The sequence below is a fragment of the Drosophila mojavensis genome, unplaced genomic scaffold (genome assembly GCF_018153725.1).
Source record: "Drosophila mojavensis isolate 15081-1352.22 unplaced genomic scaffold, ASM1815372v1 contig_108, whole genome shotgun sequence".
Classification (NCBI taxonomy): Eukaryota; Metazoa; Arthropoda; class Insecta; order Diptera; family Drosophilidae; genus Drosophila; species Drosophila mojavensis.
The window spans coordinates 2321876-2347694 of NW_025318636.1; the positions used below are offsets into that span (position 1 = coordinate 2321876).

At 39.4% G+C, this 25819-nt stretch overlaps 1 protein-coding gene across 4 annotated transcripts in view; it reads left to right on the forward strand.

Annotated features, from left to right (window-relative positions):
• LOC6578233 overlaps positions 1-25819 on the forward strand; it is a 93456-nt gene that overhangs the window by 45458 nt on the left and 22179 nt on the right. For 3 of the 4 annotated variants that reach the window (XM_044008125.1, XM_032729275.2, XM_032729278.2), the window contains exons 4-7: positions 14749-14876; positions 17113-17220; positions 17284-17518; positions 17611-17741. In XM_044008125.1, coding sequence (XP_043864060.1) covers positions 14749-14876; positions 17113-17220; positions 17284-17518; positions 17611-17741 — 602 coding nt within the window. The remainder of the gene's footprint in view (positions 1-14748; positions 14877-17112; positions 17221-17283; positions 17519-17610; positions 17742-25819) is intronic. The other variant, XM_044008145.1, reaches the window with a different exon arrangement.

Here is a 25819-nt window from a genome sequence, read left to right on the forward strand (position 1 = left end):
CGGAATATGCATTTTCCGATTTGCCACGCCCCTAGTGGTCGGATCGGGAAAATTTTAACACTTTATAAATCGGAGATATACACGAATATGTGTTCCAAATTTCTCTAGCTTCAATAGCGCTGAATTTGATTGCGTTCATACGGACAGACGGACGGCCGGACGGACATTGCACAAAACTAATATACTAATTCACTTTCGTGAATGAGTATAAAGAATTCACTTTCGTGAATGAGTATAAAAAATTTGAAGCCTCTAGCTCTTATATCTTCGGAAATCGACGCGTTCATACATACGGACAGACGGACAGACGGATGGACGGACAGACAGACGGACAGGGCCAAATCGACTCAGCTCGTCACCTTGATCAAGAATATGTATACTTTGTGGGGTCTGCCACGCCTCATTCTGCCTGTTACATACATTTCAACAAAACCATTATATAAAAACAAGTAAGAAGGCTCCAGTCGAGACTGCTCGACTAGGAGATACCCTGAACCCTCTAAGCTGATATTTTAATCATTCTGCACTTCTTTTATGCACACATACATACACATGCATTCACACGCACGCATAAGCCTGCGCTCTGCTAACTGCGCAGTAAGCAGCGACTGCGCTTGGGCTGCGCTGCAGTGTGAGCAATATTATGAGAATTTATTTGTTGAATAATTTCTTTTGTAAACATAGGATCTTAATAAAACTTTCAGAGCGTATTCATATGGTGAATATGTGTGTACATTTTAAAGCACAAGTCTCTAGTACTTTAAATGCGTTTTTTACAAATTGGGGGCGAAGGGGGCGTGGTATCCAAAATCTGTAAATGACAAAATCTTTGTATCCATTAACTTTATATACAACGCAAATTTGAAGACTCCAGGTCTAAAAGTGTTCAAATTAGGCTAAAAAAACAAAATCAATTTTTCGATTATTCTCGATAAAAAAGTTATCGGATTATTTATCGAAAAAATAAAGCAAACTCGTACTGCGTATGGTACACACGAGTATGCATGCCAAATTTCAGCTCTCTAGCTCTTATAACTTCTGAGATCGACGCACTCATACGGACGGACGGACGGACGGACGGACGGACGGACGGACAGACGGACAGGGCTATATCGACTCAGCTCATCGCGCTGATCAAGAATATATATACTTTGTGGGGTCTGCCACGCCTTCTTCTGCCCGTTACATACTTTTTCACAAAACCATTATACCCTGATTTCCCATTTTCAATGGGTTCAGGGTGAGTTCTCAGTGAGAGTTAACAGACGTGTTTACTATTGTGCTCTTCAATTATTCTTGTTTTCTTAGTTAATTATTTTTATTAAATTTCACATAATTGCGGTTCGGTTGTATATAGCAAATATCTATATTATCCTGTGCAAGGTTTGATCCGTTGTTCACTGCGTTTTTAATAATTTGCTTTTTTAATTTGTGAAGCTTTGTGTGCAGTGTTCATTAGTTTCATTATTTGCATTTTTGCTTTAGTGTTTCTATTTGTTGGTGCTCTCCCCAGTTCACTCTTTCTAAGTTTGTGTGAGTGTGTGCATAAGTTGCTCTCACTATCTACGGTTGTTGTATTTGCCTCTCTTGAATCTTTGATTTTTGTGGTGTGCAAGTATACTCTCTCGCTGAGGACTTTTGATCTGCTCCGTAACGGCTGTTTTTGTTGTTGACTCGCTCTCTCAACATATATTTTCGTTGCGCTCTGTAACGGCTGTTTGTTGTTGGACTCGCTCTCAACACATTTATACCTCTCTTTGTTGTGACATTTCTGTTTACATTCAGTAATTTTGTGATCTATCCCGATTGCCAATATGAGTTGCTGCAAAAAAGCTTGCACTTTCAGGCAAACAGTTGATTCTGCACAAGCGCAATTTATAAGTTGCTGGCTGTGTGATAACATGATGCATACTAAGTGTGCAGGTCTTACTGGGCGTGAATATGACAAGATTATGTCTACTACTAAAGCTGGTAGTGGAGGCATACGCTGGTCTTGTCCGATTTGTTTGGAAAAACAAATAAACTTTTCTAAAATGTATAGTGCTGTGAGGTCTCAGTTTTTAAAACTGAAGAAGATTTCTATGCAGTTGACCAGTGACATGGCTGCTGCTGAGGAAATCTTAAATCAGTACGGCTTTGAAAGTCCTCTCTCTCAATTGGATACTCCTTTGTTGTCGGTAACTCCTTCTGTAATAGTACCGTCACCTAATTCGCTTGCTCCTCCCTCACCTTGCGCTTCTGTTTTGTCGTCGGCTCCCAATTCTCTAGATCCTCCTTCACCTTGTCCCATATCTGTTTCTCCTATTGACGCTTCTATTGAAACTCAAGCCCCTGTCCCAAATTTGGATGCTACTTCTATTGTTGCTCAAACAAAGAGTGACAATAAGTCAGCCTCTCATAGCATTACCTTATCTGTTGTCTCTCCTAGAAAGCAAGTTTTCTTATCTAGGCTTTCATCTGACACTACCATTGAGGCAGTATCGGCTTTTATCTCAAATAAGATTCCGGTTAATGTTTTTATATCGAAGTTTAGTTTCGCGACACCGCGTGAAATTGCTTCGTTCAAAATCAATGTGCCTGTAGAACACTTTAAAACCCTTTGTGACCCTAATTTCTGGCCACCTCATGTAGTTGTTCATGAATTTAAACCCAAAAATCGTAACAGATCGATGCCTATTTCAGTAAATTTACCTTCGGTGCAATCTTCATCAAACGTTGTACCAAAAAACTAAATTACTTACAAACCTCTTCTCAGCTGTCCCTGATTTATCAAAATGTACGTGGCTTAAACTCAAAACTTAAAAAGTCTTTTCTTGCATAGTTTCAGTGTACAATATGATATTATCGCTTTCACTGAAACATGGCTAAGTAGTAATATTCATAATAGTGAAATTCTTTCAAGTAATTTCACTATTTATAGACTCGACCGTTCGTCGCGCAGAGGTGGTGGGGTGTTAATTGCGGTTAAGTCCATTATCCACTCTGAATTGTTTACCTTTTCGTCCCTTTATGATGTGGAGATTATAGCGGTTAAATTAACTCTGCCATCGTGCTCATTATACATCACATGTTCTTATATCCCTCCCTCTTCTGATGTACAAGTTTATGCACACCACATAAATTGTATTAAACAAGTTAATGAACATGTAAATGATAGAGATTGTCTTCTTGTGTTGGGTGATTTTAATATTCCGAACACTTCTTGGTCTTCAACTTGTAATGCAAATTACTTTATTCCGACAATTGATCACTATCTTTTTGATGAATTGTTTAACCTGTCTATGTTTCAGATGAACTCTATTTCAAACCATCTTAATCGCACTCTTGATCTTGTGTTTGTTAATCATGATTCGCTAATTAATGTCGCGAGATCAACTCCTTTCTCCTTACCTGAGGATATATATCATCCCACTTTAGAGGTTTTATTAACTATCGACAATCCTCCCTCTAATACTCCAATGCCTTCTAAACTTAGTCGCTGTTATCGTAAATGCAATTTCGTTTTGCTTAACGAACTAATTAATTCAACAGACTGGTCTATTTTATATGAGTCGGTTGATATTAATTTAGCATCATCGTTTTTTTATTCTACCTTAAACTCTATTCTGGATGTTTGTGTCCCTCTCCGCCGTATTTCGCCAGTTTCAAATAAGCCACCTTGGTTCACCAAAACTCTTTCGAACTTAAGAAACATTAAAACTAAATGTTTTAAAAATTACAAAAAGTCTGGTTCAAGTATTGACTGGTCCAAATATTCCATTGCCAAGTCAAACTTCAATCTTTTAAATTCTAGCTGTTATGAGAATTATCTTACACGTTGCAAACGTCAGTTTACTCGTGATCCCAAACAATTTTTCTCATTTGTAAACTCGAAGCGTAAATCCTCTGGTTTGCCGTCCTCATTTGTCCTTGGAGGTGAAAAAACATGCAATGATCAGGATTCCTCTGATCTATTTGCTGATTTTTTTCAATCCACTTATTCTTCTGCTGATCTCTACAGCAACTCATATCCTTATTCTCTTCCTGAATATGGATCTATAAATACTCCCAAAGTTACTGCATCCTCTCTGGCTGCAGCCATTAAGACATTGAAATCATCTTTCTCTCCTGGTGCTGATAATATTCCTAGTTGTGTGATTAAAGAGTGCAGTGTTTCTCTTCAGTCACAATTACTAAAATTGTTTAACTTGTCCTTGGATACTTCTGTGTTCCCTTCAATTTGGAAAGAATCTTTCATCATTCCCTTATATAAAAAAGGTGGAAGATCTGATATTTCCAATTATAGAGGCATCGCGAAATTATCTGCTATTCCGAAGTTATTTGAGAAAATCATAACATCGGCCTTGCAGCATTTTTGCAAATCGATTATTCAACCATCTCAACATGGTTTTGTTCAAAATCGATCTACGTCCTCTAATTTACTTGAGTTCACGTCGCTTGTTAATGACAGCTTTTCCAAAAAAATGCAAACCGATGTTATTTATACGGACTTCAGTAAAGCATTTGACTCAGTACATCATTACATACTAATTCTTAAGCTTGAACGCTTAGGATTTTCACCCAGTCTTGTCTCTTGGATTTCATCCTATTTAACGGGTAGAACCCAAAGAGTCTTGCTGAGAACAGCTATGTCTAAACTTATCTTTGTTTCGTCTGGTGTACCTCAGGGTAGCCATTTGGGCCCATTGCTCTTTTCCCTTTTTATAAATGACCTTCCTAGTTGTATCTCGTATTCCACTATATTTATGTATGCTGATGATGTAAAACTTTGCCTTCCATACTCCAGGGCAAATGGACATCTTCACCTTCAAGATGACCTAAATGCATTTCAACTTTGGTGTGTGGCAAACCAGCTTGACCTAAATTGCTCAAAGTGTATGACAATGACCTTCAGTCGTACCGTTCCTCTAATTGTTGATTATAAAATTAGCAATAATTCCTTACGACGCATCTTTACAGTCAAAGATCTTGGTGTATTCTTTGACTGTAAACTTAACTTTAATCTTCATATTTCTACCATAATTAATGAAGCCAAAAGTGCGCTTGGCTTTATTAAACGTTGGTCTAAGGAATTTAAAGATCCTTTTATTACCAAGCGCTTATTTACTTCGCTTGTGCGTCCTATCCTAGAGTATTGTTCTGTCGTATGGTCTCCGCAACATAAACTGTATCAGGATCGTATCGAATCGGTCCAAAAACAGTTTCTTCTCTTTGCCTTAAGAGACCTTAGATGGGACAGTAATTTACGATTACCGTCTTATCATAGTAGGCTCCAGCTAATTGATCTTCCATCGCTAACCAATCGCAGAACAATTTTAGGAATTGTTTTTCTGCATAAATTGATTAGTGGTGATATTGATTCGTCCTCTTTGTTGGGTCGTCTAAATTTTTTGGTTCCGTCCCGAGCAACTAGACACTATCGTCCGCTTCATTTACCTGTGTGCACTAGGGATTATTCTTTGCACAGTGCGTTTCATGTTCTTTGTGTTAATTTTAATAAATATTATCACGTTTTTTCCTTAGAGCTCTCTCCTCCTAAAATAAAAAGTGTACTATCAGCTTATCTTAGGGAAATCACTCACAATGCCCAGGCATAAGCATTGGCATACGCTTTTGCTGCTAATGTTGTGTTAGTGATTTCTCAATTCTATTCTTATACTCTATTTTTGGCTCTTCCATTACTCTTTTCTTTTTATTATTTCTTATTCTTTTTATTAACTTTTCTTGCAACTTCTCTTATTACCGGCCTTTTTCTTTTTCTATACTTTACCTCTTCTTATTTTATTCTTTTTTTATTATTATTTTTTTTTTTTTAACTCCTTTTATTTATTTATTTATTTTATTTTATTTTTTTTTAATATTATTATTATTTTTTTATTTTTTATTATTATTTTAAGAATTATTTTAAGTATGCTAAATATTGTTTAATAACCTACATTTTAATATTTTATTTTTTTTAAGTTTTCTTACTAACACTTTCTTTTCATAGCTTCAATAGTATCACTGACCATATTTGGCTGTGAGACGTGGGCATAGCCGGCCGGACTGGCAAATAAAATACCCCCATCGGGTTGGTGTTACTATTGAAATTATATCGTGTACTTTGTATAGGCTTTTTTAAATTAAAATTGACTCTCATTTTTGTCAATAGCTTTAAGAAAATAAATAAATAAATAAATAAATATTTTGTCTTAATGACAACTCCGCCGGCTATGGCTTCTATTACCACGCCTATCATCCACTGTTGTGGAGGAACATTGTCCTCTCCCACGAGCACGACTGTTCCGACCTCTATGTTCTGTCTCTCCTTCGTCCATTTTGACTTCTGCTGGAGGCTGAGCAGGTAGTCCCTTGACCAGTCGATCCAGAACCGATGCTTGATGCTTGATGTCAGCTGTCATCTTTTTAAGCATGTCAGCTTGACGTCGTCGACTGGCTCTGTGGACACGATTGGCAGCGGCACGAGCGTTGCTCCTATCAGGAAGTGCCCTGGCGTGATCACTTCGCCGTCGTTGGGGTTGCTGCTGGGAGCGACCATTGGCCGCGAATTGAGCACAGCCTTGACCTCGACCAGCACGGTGGCCACCTCGTCCTGACGCAAGACTGCGATTTGACCAGTCGATCCAGAACCGACGCTTGATGCTTGATGTCAGATGCCATCTTTTTAAGCATGTCAGCTTGACGTCGTCGACTGGCTCTGTGGACACGATTGGCAGCGGCACGAGCGTTGCTCCTATCAGGAAGTGCCCTGGCATGATCACTTCGCCGTCGTTGGGGTTGCTGCTGGGAGCGACCATTGGCCGCGAATTGAGCACAGCCTTGACCTCGACCAGCACGGTGGCCACGTCCTGACGCAAGACTGCGATGCCCATTGCCTTCAGCAGCAATCAAAAATGAATTTGAGGTTAAATCGGTGACTAATTCTAGATGCACAGCCTTCTAGGTAAAACAAACAAATATGGCAATATACATTTTAACTGGCGATTTGCCACTAATTCCCAGCGAAACTAGTATTGGACCACAAAAGTCCACTCCTCTGATCTCAAACGGCCTATTTCCATGTAAGCGATCAGCGGGAAGACTGCCCATTATTTGGGATAGGAGTTTCGGCTTGTAGCGAAAACAAAGTACGCATTTTCGAACTACTGCACTGCAAGCCCCTCGACCATTGACCAGCCAAACCTGCTGACGAAGCAGGCCCATTAGTGGATTGGCGTGGCAATGAGAGCAACCACAACGCACGCCTGCCATGCTGATGGGGGTGCCAAAACGGTGTAGATTTTGCAATGAAATCGTATTGCAAGATTGATTTCTTTATTTATTTCATTTCTTCGCTGAATTCAATATGTTGAATTACAGATATGACTGCAAGGAATGCGGAACTTAACTCAGAAGCTGTAGGAATCAGTGAAGAATGACTGTCTTGTTTTCCATTGATAATGCAACTAGGCGGATTGCCTTAGAGAATGAGGAAGTTGATTCAATAAGTTGTACGATGGGATTTGTTACCTCATCGACCGCGATCATAGTAATTGCAGTTCTACGCTTCTCTAGCAGCTCTAATTTTTTTGATAAGGTGACTTGTGGGTTGGTTGGCCACAACGTGTCAGAAACTTTAGAAATCCTGGTCCGCAAAACCACCGTGATGTTTTAAACTGCTCAACTGAACATCCCCGAGATACAATATCTGCTGGGTTATCTTTCATTGGTACACACAATAAGTTGAAAATTGCGGTGGGACTCGTCAAGTTCAATTTGACGCTACATTTGAGCGATGTCTGCTGTAGCAAGCCAAGGACGAAGTCGAAATCTTAACAAAGTGTCCCACAGCTGCGGCTGGATGGTGGGACCCATCATGAGTAGATTATTCAGCGACAATTGAGATGAGGACTTGCTAGAGGCATCAAACACTGCTCGAAGTTTAGTGGATGCGCTGTGCGGTCTTAGCACGTTTTGATATGGAATGAAATAATAATAATCGAAATTTTATTATCAGTTGGGCTCGCTCATGTGTCCCAAGTCCAAGTACTATTTCATAAAATTAATGTACATTGGCCGAATGTCTTCTTGCTTGCTCATTCTTCTTTCCAAGGCCAGAAAACGTCGCAGCCACTGAGTGTCCTGTTCGCAAACAATTTAAACAGTGCGGATAGCTCTTTGCGAACGCAAAACGTTTCTGACAGGGTATTGCTGCGAATGACGAGCACGAGTGAATGACGGGATCATTCTTTTTACAAAACATGCATTTGAAACTCTGTGGCTGGCTTGGCAGAGCGACAGCCAGTGAAGTTTTCCCAATTCTTTTCTTATTATCCTGAGCTACCTTAGGACTTGGACCAGATGATTCTTCAGCACTTAAAAGCTGATACCGTCTTCCCACCTAGAGCGCGTGCCAGCGTCCGCTTTAATCATTACTAAATGGATGAGCATGGCATTCGAAATCTGCTTATCAGATCCTAGCGATAATAGAGACTCGTAAATGGCACGTACTGAGTCAATCAGTATACGCAAAGTTGACGCTGATGGTTCAGACATGTGTAGGAGGTCAAATAATTAGCATCTGTCACCTGATATGCCTTGACAGTACCTAATGCTTCCAAGTGATTAAACTTTTCTATATTTGATAGCTAGCCCTAGCTCGTTGTCGACTAAACTCTCAAAAAATCCGATGAAATTCTTATATTCTGAATATTCACCGTTAAACCTTGGCAACTTTATATTCGGTAGATTCCTAGAGTGTGACACTGAGCTAATCATTGTAGAGTTAGGGGGACTCTCACTTTTAGGTTAGCTATCACTACCTCGCTTCATTAGAAGTGCCTTTGTCGACACCCACAAATCCTCTAACGTTGACCGAGGCACTAAATCTGCGTTAATGTCTTCTAACTCTTGTTGTGTCTTAAAGGCCTATTCTATGTAATGGTTCAATATCTTTCAATGATATGTTTATGCGAGTTATATCGTTTGTAACATTTTTGTATACGGCCAACAGAGCTTCGACATGCTCCGATGATGACTCGTCCATAGACCGATTCTTTCCTCGGTTGCCAGCAGAGCTCGCAAATGAGAGTTCATCGTTTTTTCGTTTATGCTCTGCTTCGCATCATAACCGAAAAAATTGTGCAGACACGACTCGCTCTGAGCGACACTCTTTGTTTTCTTTAGAATCTGTTTCGGTCAGACGCAATGCAATGACTCATTCGTGTGACGCTCTCACATGAGTGTCGCGTAAACAGTAAAAAAACAGTTTGACTAAAAAACTCAACAGAAATTGTCTTTGCCTTCGTGTGCATGTAAATACATGCATACATACACACAAAAAGAACACAACAATCGCACGTGATTACCCATACAAACGCAACTGACAGTTTGCTTCATTTAACTCAAGCAAACGATCAGTGTTTGACTTGAGCGAAACGAAAACAGAAATAACTGTCTCCCTCAGAGCGCGAGCAAGCTAAGGCAGACGCGACAAAAACAGTTTCTGTCTGAGTTTTTTTGATTGTGTCACTGAAAGACACTTTTTTGCAGACAACGAAAAAGTGTTAACAGTTATTGGCGAGCTATGGTTGCGAGTCATGATGCTATAAGTGATGCTCAGTTGAAACCGATTTCAATCGAAACAAATAAAAGTTCACTTAATGTATGGCAACAAGCGCAGAGCAAGTCAAGAATGTTAACAAATGCGCGCGATCGTAATAAATCTCAATATATTACGCAGGCAGTGTTAAACTATATTTGAGTGACTGTTACAGACAGCTGTTAACGATATAGCGAAAACAACAACCAGAATGTTGAGAGACTATTAGTGTAAGTGATATATTTAGTGAATCTTAACTGTGTAGAGCAATTGAGTGCAATGCATTCACACATACACATGCAAAAGCGAGACCGCGCCGGTATGTGCAAGTGGGAACTCAACGATATTGCAAGCTACAATGCCAAAGATTAGTGCAGATCATACGCGCAAAGCGAGAGTGAAAGTTTTGACCGACAATAAATCCAAGTGGCGAGAGCAACTAGTGAGCACAATGCAAGAGCGCTACTGTGTGTGCAAGCGATATTGCAAGTAATCATGCAATGAGGGCAAAGTGAGCACGTACTAATATGTGCAAGCGAGACAGTGAAACAAGAGCGATATTGCAAGCGCGCATGCAAATGAAAAGCGCAAGGCAAGAGAGAAATTATCTGCGCCAGCGGGAGCGAAATTTTATATGCGAGAGCGCAAGCAATGCGCGCAAAGCGAAAGTGCGAGACGAAAAAATGAGCAAAAAAAACTGTAACACACTAACGGCGCCAAAGAAAGCTTGGATTATGCGAGGCAACAGAGATTCAATTATTTGCAGATCAAAGGTCAATTACAATGTGTACCTTCTTTTTATACCCTGAACCCATTTTCAATGAGAAATCAGAGTATAATGGTTTTGTTGAAATGTATGTAAAAGGCAGAAGGAGGCGTGGCAGACCCCATAAAGTATATATATTCTTGATCAGGGCGACGAGCTGAGTCGATTTGGCCCTGTCCGTCTGTCCGTATGCTTGAACGCGTCGATTTCCGAAGATATAAGAGCTAGAGACTTGAATTTTTTTTAAAATGACCGTATATACAGCGCGGACGTCGAGTTTGCTTTTAAAATTCGATAAATCATCCCGTTATGTTTTTATCGAGTAAAAAGATTCAAGTTAAAATCAGATGCCACTATAGCTAATTGTGAATGATTTTTCTTTTTTTTTTAATTTCTCAAATATTCAATACAATATGTAGATCATATGCTGAAAGTTTCATTAAATTCCGTTTAGTCAAAAATTAATAAAAAATAATCAAATATTTGGCCAATTAACAAACGCACGTGCAGCAGCTACAACAGCATCGTATGCGTGTGCACACATTCATTCAAACTTCTAGAAACATTCGTTGAATCACATCAGCTGTTAGTTTCGTTTAGTTTTGGTAGATGGCGCAGCAGCAGTAAATCTATTTGAGTTTTTGCCAGCGCCACTAGCAAGAGTGGGGTGGCCTAGTGTGTTAGCTGCAACACGCTCGATCTAGAAGTCGCGGTTCGAATCCCGATCGATGCAACTGATGTTAATTTTGTTAATTATTTCAAAATATTTTTATATTTTCATAAATGAGTTTTCTATTTAATTTATATTTTAAATACACCGAAATTGAAATTTTAACTATACTTTATGTGCGATTTTAATAGTTTGGTTATTCTAGCAAATTCTTAGAATCACATCAGCAGTTAGTTTCGTTTAGTTTTGGTAGATGGCGTTGCAGCAGTGAATCTATTTGAGTTTTGCCAGCGCCACTAGCAGGAGTGAAGTGGCCTAGTGTGTTAGCTGCATGACGCTCGATCGAGAAGTTGTGGTTCGAATCCCGATCGGTGCAACTGATGTTAACTTTTTTAATTGTTTCAAAATATTTTTATATTTTATTAAATGAGTTTGGTATTTGGTTTATATTTTAAAATACATCGAAATTGAAATTTCAGCCATACTAAATGGGCATTTTTATACCCTAAACCCATTGAAAATGGGAAATCAGGGTATAATGGTTTTGTGAAAAGTATGTAACAGGCAGAAGGAATCCTCGCAGACCCCATAAAGTATATATATTCTTGATCAGGACGACGAGCTGAGTCGATATAGCCCTGTCCGTCTGTCCGTCCGTCCGTCCGTCCGTATGAGCAAAAGGATCTCAGAAGATATAAGAGCTAGAGAGCTGAAATTTGGCATGCATACTCGTGTATACCATAGGCAGTACAAGTTTGCTTTATTTTTTCGATAACTCGTCCGATAACTTTTTTATCGAGAATAATCGAAAAATCGACATTGTTTTTTCAGCTTAATTTGAACACTTTTAGACCCGGAGACTTCAAATTTGCGTTGTATATAAAGCTAATAGATACAAAGATTTTGTAATTTACAGATTTTGGATACCACGCCCCCTTCGCCCCCAATTTGTAAAAAACGCATTTAAAGTACTAGAGACTTGTGCTTTAGAATGTACACACATTTTAACCATATGATTACGCTCTAAAAGTTTCATTAGGATTGTATGTCTACAAAAGAAATTATTCAACAAATAAATATAATATTCTTAATATTGCCCACATTGCAGCGCAGCCCAAGCGCAGCCGCTGCTTACTGCGCAGTTTGCAGAGCGCGTGCTTATATGCACACATGCACGCACACACACAGACTTACGTACGCATGCATAAACACGCATTGGCTGCAGTGGTTGCTTACAATGGGAACTTAATTGTTCAATAACTTTTCTTGTGGATGTACATTCGTCATGAAACTTTCAGATTATGAATATAACATAGATATGCATGTACTTGCCAAAGCACAAGTTTCTAGTATTTGAAATACGCCTTTTACAAAGGTATTGGTGAGGGGCTGAATTAGGGGTGGGGAGTAAATTTTGACAAAACATGTAATTGTATAAAATGCATATAAGTATACATATAAAATTTGGACTCTAGCTTTAAAGCTGTAGGAGATATAATTTATTACTGGTTTTCGATAATGCTTTTAATCGATAACAAAATAACGGGGCAATTTATCGACATTTAAAGCAAAACTCGATATGCGCGTGCTATACGCGGACCTAGGAAATTCAAGTCTCTAGCTTTTATATCTTCTGAGATCCACGCGTTCAAACATACGGCAGACGGACGTACAGTCGGACAGGGCTATATCAACTCAGCTCGTCGAGTATATATACTTTGTGGTGTCTGCCACGCCTCCTTCTGCCTGTTACATACTATTAACAAAACCATTATTCCCTGAATTCCCATTTTCAATGAGTTGGGGGTAAATTTTAACAGAAATCGAAATTGTATAAAATGCATATAAGTATACATTTAAAATTTAGAGTTTCTAATAAAAGAGTTTATCCATGAGAAATTATGGGTCGAGTTGTCGATCTTTTGTGATAAACTCGGTATCCGCGCTGTATATACGGACATTTAAAAACAAGTAAGAAAACTCTAGTCGAGAGTGCTCGACTAGATACTACCCTGAACCTAACTAATAACAAGTAAGAAAACTCTAGTCGAGAGTGCTCGACTAGATACTACCCTGAACCCAACATATAAAAATGCCCATTTAGTATGGCTGAAATTTCAATTTCGATGTATTTAAAAATATAAACAAAATACCAAACTTATTCAATAAAATATAAAAATATTTTGAAACAATTAAAAAAGTTACCATCAGTTGCACCGATCGGGATTCGAACCACAACTTCTCGATCGAGCGTCATGCAGCTAACACACTAGGCCACTTCACTCCTGCTAGTGGCGCTGGCAAAACTCAAATAGATTCACTGCTGCAGCGCCATCTACCAAAACTAAACGAAACTAACTGCTGATGTGATTCTAAGAATCTGCTAGAATAACCAAAATATTAAAAACGCACATAAAGTATAGTTAAAATTTCAATTTCGGTGTATTTAAAAATATAAATTAAATAGAAAACTCATTTATGAAAATATAAAAATATTTTGAAACAATTAAAAAAAATTAACATCAGTTGCATCGATCGGGATTCGAACCGCGACTTCTCGATCGAGCGTCATGAAGCTAACACACTAGGCCACTCCACTCCTGCTAGAGGCGCTGGCAAAACTGAAATAGATTTACTGCTGCTGCGCCATCCACCAAAACTATACGAAACTAACAGCTGATGTGATTCAACGAATGTTTCTAGAAGAAGTTTGAATATATGTGTGCACACGCATACGATGCTGTTGTAGCTGCTGCACGTGCGTTTGTTAATTGGCCAAATATTTGATTATTTTTTATTAATTTTTGACTGAACGGAATTTAATGAAACTTTCAGCATATGATCTACATATTATATTGAATATTTGAGAAATTTAAAAAAAAGAAAAATCATTCACAATTAGCTATCGTGACTTGAACTTGAATGTTTTTAATCGATAAAAACTCACCGGGATGATTTATCGAATTTTAAAAGCAAACTCGACATCCGCGCTGTATATACGATCATTAAAAAAAATCAGACTCTAGCTCTTATATCTTCGGAAATCGACGCGTTCAAGCATACGGACAGACGGACAGAGCCAAATCAACTCAGCTCGTTGCCCTGATCAAGAATATATAGACTTTGTGGGGTCTGCCACGCCTCCTTCTGCCTGTTACATACATTTCAACAAAACCATTTTACCCTGATATCCCATTTTCAATGGCTAGTACTGGTAATGGAGGCAGTATGCATACTTAAGAGAGATAGTTTAAGCCACTCTGCAGCTTAATCTTACGACTCTCAAAGCTCGCAGAATCACCACTTGAAGCTTTTACAAGAAATCTAACTGCATAATCAGGTCACCCGAAGCTTTACTTCATAAGAGTAGATACATGATCAGGCCACCTAGAACATTATAACGGCATCGGATGACGCTGAAGCTTCATAGCTGCCAGTGCCGATGCTTAGAATTAAAGTTCAGTTGTAATTTGGTATCACAAGAAGAAACTTGTTCGGCTCCAATGCTATTAAAATAAATTTATCTTTCTATTTAACCAACCGCATTGTTTAAACATGTAATTATGTATATATTTTATGTCTGTTACATACACCATTATACCCTGATTTCCTATTTTTAAAGCGTTCAGGGTATAATTATATAGTCTAATCAATCTCTTCAGCGACTTCTTAAATACTTTGCACTATTATGCTTTAATGTATAGTTTTTTTTTTTTTTTTTTTCATTTTCAGCTAAAAATAAAGACGATAGTCGGGCAACACAACTCTTACGGAATATGATGACTCAAACTTTTGTATTTCCTGTGGCATCAACTATAGCATTGACAAAAGTACCTGAGGAACCGTTGCCACTTTTAAAGGTAACAAGTATGAAAGCTCTAGTCGAGATTGTTCGACTACGAAATTCCCTGAACCGTTCGAATAATTGATATTTCAATAATTCTTCGCGTCCTTCTGCTTACTAAAGATACACACTCACACGCATAGGCTGCAGTTTACGATTACTATGAGAACTAAATTGTTTAATAACTTTTCTTGTGAATAGACTATCTTGAAAACAATTTCAAGTCTAGTCTAGCTCTTGTCTTCTGAAAAAAAAATTTGAAGTCTCTAGCTCTCATATCTTCTGAAATCGACGAGTCCATACATACGGACAGACGGACAGGGCCAAATCGACTCAGCTCGGCACCCTGATCAAGAATATATATACTTTGTGGGGTTTGCCACGCCTCCTTCTGCCTGTTACATACATTTCATCAAAACCATTATACCCAGACTTCCCATTTTCAATGGGCTCACGGTGTCCAAATAAGAACGTTGCAGTCGGGCGTTACCGACTGCGGAATACTCATTCACACCCGATTAGCAATTTATTAGCTAAGTTTAATTCTAATACTGTAAAAAATTCAAATTCGCCCCTAGTGGCCGTAGACACCTCGTTTTTGGTCAGTTCATAGAACTAGCTAACGGTAACCTAACTGCTAAATTTGGACCCTTAATGTGAATATTACAGGGAATTTTTGCACGCCCACAAAGAGGCGTAACAATTATTCTTGGCTCAATACTAAAGGAGGCTACTAGTAACTTAACTATACAAATTTGGAGCTCTAGCTCTTATAGTTTTGGAGGTATAAACTTTTACGGTTTGCCACGCTCCCTGTGGGCGGACATATATCCGCCTTAGCTTTTTGGTATTGGGTGGTGAGCCCGAGTATATATACCAAATTGGAGGTCTCTAGCAGCAATCGTGCTCAAAATATAGCAGAGTTTGAAAAATCACTATATCATCAGGTCCGATTTGGCACGCCCTTAGTAGGCGTAAGAATATAATATAAATGATAACATTAGCCTACCTGCAAATTTTTAACGTTCTAGCTTTAAAGCTCTAGGAGATATCATTTTATCCGATTTGCTACACCGCCAATGGGCGTAGATATATCCGCCATAGCTCGTTGGTCGACGCGGATCTACATTCAAAAGTTCAGCGTTCTACATTTTCAACTAATATGATTTACCGCGCCCCTAGTGTGCGGATCGAGAAAATTTATAAATCGGAGATAGACCCGAGTATGTGTTGCAAATTTCAAGTCTCTAGCTTCAATAGCGCCGAAATAGATTGCGTTCATTCGGACAGACGGACAATCGGACAGACGGACAATCGGACAGACGGACAATCGGACAGACGGACAATCAGACAGATGGACGGACAGCATGATGGACATTGCACAAAACCAATATACTCATTATTTCATTCACTTTGAGTATAAAAAGAACAAGTAAGAAAGCTCTAGTCGAGACTGCTCGACTACGAGATCCCCGGAACCCTTCGAGCAACTGATATTTGAATAATTATTCGCACATGCATACACACAGTCATACGTACGCACGCATAAACACGCACTGGCTGCAGTGGTGGCTTACTATGAGAACTTAATTGTTCAATAACTTTTTTTCTGGATGGACTATCTTCATGAAACTGTCAGATTATGATTATAAATTAATATGCAAGTGTTCAGTATTTGAAATACAAATTTTACAAAGGTAAGGGTGAGAGGGTGAATATAGAGGTGGGGGTAAAATTTAACAAAAACCGAAATTGTATAAAATACATATAAGTGTACGTTTAAAATTTGGAAGATTTAGCTCTAAAAGTGTAGGAGATGATCAAATAATTCACTTTCGAGAAGGTTTTTAATTGATAATAAACAATCGTGAGTAGTTATCGATACTTAGAGAAAAACTCGATCAACGCGTGATATACACGGACCTAGGAAAAAAAATTTGAAGTCTCTAGCTTTTATATCTTCTGAGATCGACGCGTTCATACATACGGACGGACGGACGGACGGACGGACGGACAGACAGACGTACAGGGCCAAATCGACTCAGCTCGTCGCGTTCATACATACGGACGGACGGACAGACAGACGGACAGGGCCAAATCGACTCAGCTCGTCGCCCTGATCAAGAATATATACTTCTTCTGCCTGTTACATACTTTTAACAAAATCAATATTCCCAGATTTCCCATTTTCAATGTTAATGTGTATAAAAATATTAAGCATTTAACAGAAAGATTAACATTTTAATTAACAGGACATGCCTGATTCAAATGTTAAAATATGTAGAAGAAAGCAAAGTTTTCCCACTAAATCAGATTGTATGGAATCCCCAGTGGCGGTTGACGGATTAAAAGATAAAAAGGTATAGCTAAAAGAATTATACATTGATACAATAAATTTATAGGTATAAATATAATTTTTATAGAGTCAAAAATGTAGCAGTACATCATCTCTATCTACTTCTCAAAAGGATATGTCTTGTTCTAATTGTGGTACTTTGACAACAACAATTTGGAGACGTAGTGTAAGAGGAGAAATGGTTTGTAACGCTTGTGGATTATATTTCAAACTTCATGGCGTCAATAGACCACATTCTATGAGACGTGACACAATTCATACACGGCGCAGGCGTCCAAAAGAGTGCGAAAAATCTAAAAAAAGTAAGTAGTCACAACATAAACATTTCCTTTTTCATCAAATTGATTTATCAATAATGTAAAAAAAATACTACGATTTTTTAAATGACTGATAGGAAACAGGTCAACACCCATCAACACAATAGTTGATTATGAGACAGATAATATAAATGACCCAGTAGAATGCAAAAAAATGAGTGTGCCTCTGACCCAGGAGACTTCAACATATTCTGATTTAGTATTTAAGGTAAGTAGGTTTTTGTTTTTTATTTATTAATTTTTTTTTTTTTTTGTGTTGGGCTGTAATTGCGGTAGTTGATGTCCTGTTCACACACACGCGCATATGCACATATAGGCTGCAGTGTGGGCTTAATAAGAGAATTAATTATTTATTAAATATTAATTGTTTCATAACTTTTAATATAGGTGTTTAATAACTTTTAAAAAGAGAATTAATTGTTTATTAAATATTAATTGTTTCATAACTTTTAATATAATTGGACTACTTTATTAGAACAAGACTGAATTGTCTGTTGAGGCACAAGTGTCTAGTATTTGACATACGGTCTTTGATAAGGGTGCGATTTGGGGATGGGGTGGATCTAGTATTTGTAATACCCTTTTTGTAAATGTAGTGGAAGGAGAGTAGATTATATTTATATTATATTATAACTAAGCCCTCCTCTCCTACATATGTAGGAGATATAATTTTATAGCAGATTTTCTATATGGTGGAGCAAAGTGACGGGAGCAGGTATCGATTTTCGGAAACCGATTTAACTTTCTAGCTCGCATATCTTCTGAGATCGACAGTATGAACTTGAGTTGTAAAGAGGGAGACCGCTCCTGGTATCGACTGTGAAAGTGGGCCTGTCAGTACTCAACCAAAAGTAATCTCTAGACTTAGAATGGGTCCAAAAATATTAGGATGGTAACTTCACTGAATATGGAAGGATATCCGCGCCTATCAGGACATCACTTTCCGTGCTCTTGACCTCGATCTAAATTTTCTGAATGGAATGTTACAAACCAGTTTATAAAACTTGAGTCTGCACAGATTTGAAAGGCAACTTCATCTTACATAAAAGTCGCTTAGAAATGAAAGTCGCTTCAGACTTTGAGTCGACTAAAGCGATAGATTGCTCTGAAATGGCATGTATGGATTACCGCCGTGCCGAGGATGACACCTCGCGTGTTGAAATCCAAATACGTTTGGACTTTAGACATAACTTGCAACAGTTTAGGCAAAGCTTCTGCGATTCTAATAAGGCGTCTTGGAGAACTAATAAGAACTAATAAGGCGAAAGGGAGATGCAGAGGCAATGCGTTTTATAAAACGCGAAACGAAGGCACTTAACTGCGTTGACCCGAGCGATCATATATGGATGCTAACTGGAAGTTAGCTATGGGAAGGTCCTGCCGAGAAAGCAGTTGTCAACTTAACAGAGAAAATAAGAAAATAATTTAGTGAATGATTGCAACAATTTAGTGAATACCTAGATAGCATGCATGCTCGTTAATATGATTTTTTTCATATTATTCCGATATCTCATCCGTTTTCCTTTTTATCGAAAATTATCTATAAATATGTTTTGATTTTTGAGCATATAAATTTATTACTGGTTTTCGATAATCCTTTTAATCGATAACAAAATAACGGGACAATTTATCGATTTTTAAAGCAAAACTCGTATGGACTTCATGATAATACTACATAACAAAGCAGCCGGAATGAATACTATACTTGCCTTGGCCCGGTCAGGCACTTTAAATTGCGGCAGACAAAAGTCAATAAAATCCAAATTACACGTTTTTTATACCCTGACCCCATTTTCAATGGGAAATCAGGGTACAATGGTTTTGTTGAAATGTATGTAACAGACAGAAGGAGGCGTGGCAGACCCCACAAAGTATATTCTTGATCAGGGCGACGAGCTCAGTAGATTTGGCCCTGCCCGTCTGTCTGTCCGTTCGTCTGTTCGTATGTATGAACGCGTCGATTTCAGAAGATATAAGAGCTAGAGACTTCAATTTTTTTAATGTCCGTATTTACAGCGCGGATATCGAGTTTATCATTAAAAATCGATAACTCATCCCTTATTTTTTATCGATAAAAAACCTTTCTAGCTCTTCAACAAACATGATTTCTGGTATATCGGAAAATGCATTTTCCGTAGTGGGCGGATCGGGAAAATTTTAACACTTTATAAATCGGGGATATACACGAGTATGTGCTCCAAATTTCTCTAGTTTCAATAGCGCCAAAATAAAATTGCACAAAACCAATATACACTGCGCGTCATCAGGTTAGCGCCCCCCTTTACACTCAACCTCAAAGCTAAATAAAATCTAAACCATCAGAGCTCCATCTTTGAAATTTTTTTATATTATACTCCATTTATTTCTCTTTAAAATACAAAAAGAATGGCTACTGTAACAATAAGGATTATTTTTTAATAATTTTTTTTGTAAAATGTACAAAAAATATGTAACAAAAATTTGGTCATCAGATTAGCGCCCCCTGCATTAAATTCAATTTATTTAAGCTAATGACCAAAAATAACACCTGTATTTTAAGCTACTGTTATTTTTAAGTAATATTAGTAGTGCGTAGTGCCGTTTTTTGTTTGAAATTACTTAAAAAATTCGATTAGAAATGGAATTATAAAGTTGTTCAATATTATTCAAGGATATAGTTGACTAAGCGTGTTCAGTACCTTCGATTAACTCTGTCTTTGTACTATAATGCTTTCCGGACTCATATACTTTCCTGACCAACCATCCCCAGACGTTTCCAATGATATTAAGCTCGAGTGAGTATGGTGGCCACTACATGAGATCAATTTTTTGGCCCTGAATCTAGGAATTCAGGGATCGGGCGGTCTAAAGTGGGGCATTATCATGCTAGAAAATCTAATGCCGGTTTTCAGACAGGTTATAGAAATGCGGAACAGCAGTTTTAAACACGATATTATGGTCCTATGCGTTCATGCGCGATGTCAAAAATTGAAGCTTGCAAGTGCTGTAGTAAGATATTGATACCAACACAAATGCCACACCACCCCCCCGCCGCAGCGGCTTGGAAACCGTTCCAAATAATGTTCTTCTATGAGTAGGTCATGGATATAATAATTATAGCCATCAGTTCCTTCCAAATTCAATTTTTATCATCAGAAAAGCCAACATGCTGCCATTGGATAGGCCACGTCATGTTCGCCCGGCCAAAATTAATGCGTATTTCTTTTCTCAGCATATCGACTGGTGACTTTTTTTTTACATTCTGTTTCTTTAAGTAATTAACTTTCTTAATTGCTCTTTAGACCGTTGATAAGCTCGTCTTAACACTGATTTTAACCCTAATCTTGGTGGTCGATTCGTGGGAATTCGAAGCTTCTCGAACTAATGCTCTTCTATTTCCTTCTGAAATCACTTGATTATTGCCGCTTATATAGTTTTTTCCATAGTTTTCCCTATTTGTAAGAAAATTGCCACTTAGTTTTGTGTTTTTTCCTGATTTTTCAGCAATTTTATGGTTGCATAGTCTAGATTCAAAGTATGCCTCAATCTTTGATTTTCAACCAAAGATAAAACTGTTTCTTTACCCATACTATAAATATATTGAATACTTTGAGCTTCACAAAAAATTTGGTGAGTGTAATTGCCAAAATAAGCAAGATAATTACAATTGCATTTGGGGGCGCTAATCTGATGACGCAAAATAAGTGCACACATTTTTGCGAAAATAGAGCAGAATAGAAAATAAAACATAACGGGTTTTTACTCGCGCTTTTTTTTGGTATGAGAGACATCTCATATGATGATAATGAAATAAAAAAAAAACCAAGAAGTTACGTGCAATAGACAAAGATAAAAACGTAAAAGAAAATGAGTGTAAGGGGGGGCGCTAACCTGATGACGCGAAGTGTATATACTAATTTACTTTCGTAAATGAGTATAATAATTCACTTTCCTGAATGAGTATAAAAATTGCACTTTAAATGATGCGTAAGTACTTATCTTTTTATACCGTGAACCCATTTTCAATGGGAAATCAGGGTATAATGGTTTTGTTGAAATGTATGTAACAGGCAGAAGGAAGCGTGGCAGACCAGGGCGACGAGTTGACCTGTCCTGTCCGTCCGTCTGTCCGTATGTTTGAATGCGTCGATTTCAGAAGATAAGAGCTAGAGACTTCAAATGTTAAATGTTCGTATTTACAGCGCGGATATCGATTTTATCACTAAAAATCGATAACTCATTCCATTCTTTTTTTTATCGAAAAAACCTTAGCAAAAATCAGTTATTAAATTATATCTCCTACTTTAAAGTTATACTCTCAAGATCTTTAATGTATGCTTATATGCATTTTATATAATTTCGGTTTTTGATAAAATTTACCCCCACCTCTATATCCACCTCCTCACCCACATTTTTGTAAAAGGCGTATTTTATAATTTGGCAAATGCACGCATTGCATTGTTATAATCACGATCGAAAAGTTTCATGAAGATCGTATGTCCCCAAAAAAGTTATGAAACAATTAAGTTCTCATAGTAAGCGCACATTGCAGCCCATGCGTGTTTAGGCGTGGCTGCTTGTGTGTGTTTATGTATGTATTTGTGTATGTGTGTGTGTGTGTGTATGCGTGGTTGGCGTCCCTCACGTCCTCCACCAGACCTCGTCCGCACCAAGAGCATTTATCAGTTTCTTCGTGGCCAAAGCGCTTTAAGTAGCTCCGAAAGCACACATGTCCCGAAAGAATCTGTGCGGTTTACCCATGGCTCAAGCTCCGGTATGAGAGTATGTGTCTACCGCCCTTTATTTGAGCTGCTCCACCTTCTTTGCCATCGTGCAATGCTATTCGCTCTGATATCGTTGCGTCGTAGAGGCTCGTGTGCATTCCGTTCCACGGCATCGGCGACTAAGTCCTTCAGAGGCACCATACCGGCTATGACGAGTGCCGCGTCGTCAGTGACTGTTCTGAACGCGCAGCAGACTCTGATTGCGCGCAGTCTGTAGGTGGCGCAAATGCCCCGGCTGTAGCTCGGCGTTGCGATCGCTCTTGCCCATATTGGCGCAGCATAGAGGATGACGGACCTAATGACGTCGTTACTGTTTTGGCCCCCGCGTGTTAAGCAGAATACTTGCTCGCGGAAAGTTATTCTTGTGTCTATCATGACGCCAAGATACCTTATTGCCCTCTTTGACGCAAATGTGACGCTGCCGATCTTTATATTGGCAGTTTCCACTCTTTTGCGACTGCTTACTAAGACGACTTCGAGCCCAGCTTCTGTCAACCTGTTTCGTATCCGATTGATACTTTCGCTGCACATATCCTTTGTATCTCTAAGCTCCTTGCCTATGGCGACGACAGCTACATCATCAGCAGTGTGTGCACCTGCTGGAAGTTCCAAGCGCAATACGCCGTCGTACATAATATTCCATATTCCCCAGCACTGAGCCTTGGGGTACTCCAGCTGACACTGTATGAGTTTGGGGACCCTCACTCATGTTGTTTACCAGTGTTCTTCCTCTGAAGTAGCTCTTTATTATCTCTTTTAGATATTTAAGGATATTATATTGTGATAGCGCATTCAGTATCATATCCCAACTAGCTTTCTTAAAAGCATTCTTTACATCCAGGATCGGGATGATGCAGTTGCCTTGGATGGTGGAAGTTGCCAGGCCAGCAACTTTTTCTAGCGCATCTGTTGTTGACCGAGCGTTCCAGAAACCAAATTGGTTAGGTGACAGGCCTCCGGCGCTAGCAATAGAAGCCTCCAGTCTAGAGCCAATCAGTTTCTCAAACACCTTTCTCATGGTGTCAAAGAGACAGATTGGTCTATACGAAGAAGTATCATCTGGTGGTTTGCTAGCCTTGGGTAGCAATACCAGGTTCTGGGTCTTCCATTTTGCAGGGAACGTCTCTTGCAGTAAGCATTCGTTGAATAATTCGGCGAACGTACTAGGGTGCAAGGCGAGGGCTAGCTTTAGCGCACTTGGGATCCCGTCCGGCCCTGGAGCTGTGTTGGTTCTAAAACCTCTGAGAGCTACTAAGATTTCTTCGTCTGTAACTAAAACAATTTGAGTGCTCGTTGAGCCCTGATTAGCAGACTCGGACTCCGGGGCATGAATGGAGCTTAATCTTTCTTGAAAGAGCGTTTCCTCAATCGATTTAATCTCCAGACGATCCGTCGGCTGCACCTGTTTACCTGTGTATAGTCTTTTAACTACTATCTTTTATGCCCTGCCCCAAGGGTCATATTCGGCTGAGTCGCACAACTCTAGAAAGTATTCTTTTTTGCTTGCCCGAATGGCCTTCTTCAACTGTCTTCTGGCTGCCTGGTAAGCTAATTGTTTTTCGATAGCTTCTTCTCGCCTGGATGCATTTGCGTCGAATCTCACCTACTTGTGCATTCCATCAATACGTAGGCTCTTGTTGTCGTGTGAACTGCTTGCGGCGTTGCTGCTATTGCAGGCACTCTGTATTTGGGCCACCATTTGGCATGCTCTGGCCTCAGCATCACCAATTGTGCCCAGAGACTGAATGGCATCTGAAAAGGCCGCAGGATCAAAAGTATCCAGCCGTTACGATTCCCTCCACAATGTTGTCGCCGTATGATCACTGCCCGTATAACTATCGCAATGGCTCCATGTTGCTTCCCGAAAGAGGGATGAAGTGACAAAAGTAATGTCAATAACAGATCGGTATCCAGTCCGACTGAAGGTGAGCTCGTGACCAGTGTTGAGCAGTGCAACATCAAGTGTCGCGAAGATCTCAAGTAGGATACTGCCTCTGGTTGTGTGGCTACCCCATTCTAACGCCCATGAGTTAAAATCTCCTGCTATAATAGCCTTCCGACCCATAGCATCCTCGGCAAGCTCGTCAAGCGCTGAGCTGTATGCTGAGGGCCAGGTAGCAGCTGTAGAGCTATAAGTTACCGTATCGGCCACGTACGAACCCATTATTGATTGACTTAACATTCGAAAGTACATTCGTTGAGTTGCCACATACCCACAACACAGCTTTATCATTGGCGTCTGTTGACCATGTCCTATGGTGCTATAGTGATGAGGCTCACTGAGGAAGGCTACGTCAATGCAACACAGTGATTTAAGTTAAGCTGCAGGAACCTTAACATTTCATTTTACGCGCAGCTTCACGGTAGGATGAACACTTAAAGCTGCCTGCTGAGTGGTGCGTCTGCTTTTCACCTTTCCGGACGCAGAGGCTACATTTAGATGGCTTGGTGCATGCTTTTGGACTGTGACCCATCTCTCCACACCTGAAACAGGCACCCTTTAGGTCACAGTCGCAGTTGGCTGCAATATGTCCATAATCGAGGCACTTGAAACAGTGTTTAGGCTGATCTACGGCGCGGATACGGCATACAACCCATCCAATTCTGATTTTGGACAGCTCGAGCAGATTTTGACTTTTCCAATTGGAAGAGCAACTGTAGCTCTTTGCTGTCCACCAAAAGCCGGTCGGAGCGACTTGATAGCCTCAATGGGGAGTGAGCTATCTTTCAACTCCGCCGTAATTGACTCCAAGATCTCCTCTTTGCTCGCTAACTCATCTAGGTCACGAATCTCAATTTGAGCCGATTCGGTAAGTGTTTTAACTACCGCTCGGTCACCCAAGGCCTTGCCTACAGCTTCGAGAAGGGCCTCAGCGCTATGCTCCGGCTTTCTGTTCAGTTGCAATAAAAGGTCCCCCTTAGCTGTCTTCCTAATGCCTTGAACGTCGCTGCTCAGAAGCTTTAAATTTGGGTCGCTCTTGACTACACGAAGCATGTCCTCATAGCTTCAACCACCCACGCGTGAAATCGCGATTGCGTCACTTCTGGGTCGTTTTGGCATATGCTTGCGTCCTTTAACGACTGTCCATCTGTTCGGGTTTGTCTGTTGACCTGCCTGATTTGAATTTTTAGCTGTAGCCCGTAGAGCCATTGGTTCTTTTTGCTTCGCTCCGCTTTTATTGGGCCTTGGCTTTTTTGAGAGTGTTTTCCTCTGATCGGTGGCAACTTCCCTCGACCGCTTGGGCGTATTGCTACCTGAGATCGCACTAGCGGTCGCTTTCTCCACAACTTTATAATTGCATTCCTAATCATCTGTCCGTCCGTCCGTCCGTCCGAGCAAACCGGTGTCACAAGATATAAGAGCTAGAGAGCTGAAATGCTGGCATGCATACTCGTGTATACCATACGCAGTACAAGTTTATCTTATTTCTTCGATAACTCATCCGATGACCTTGTTATCGAGAATAATCGGAAAATCACATTTTTTGCTGCCTAGTTTAAGCAATTTCATCTTGGGTGGTCG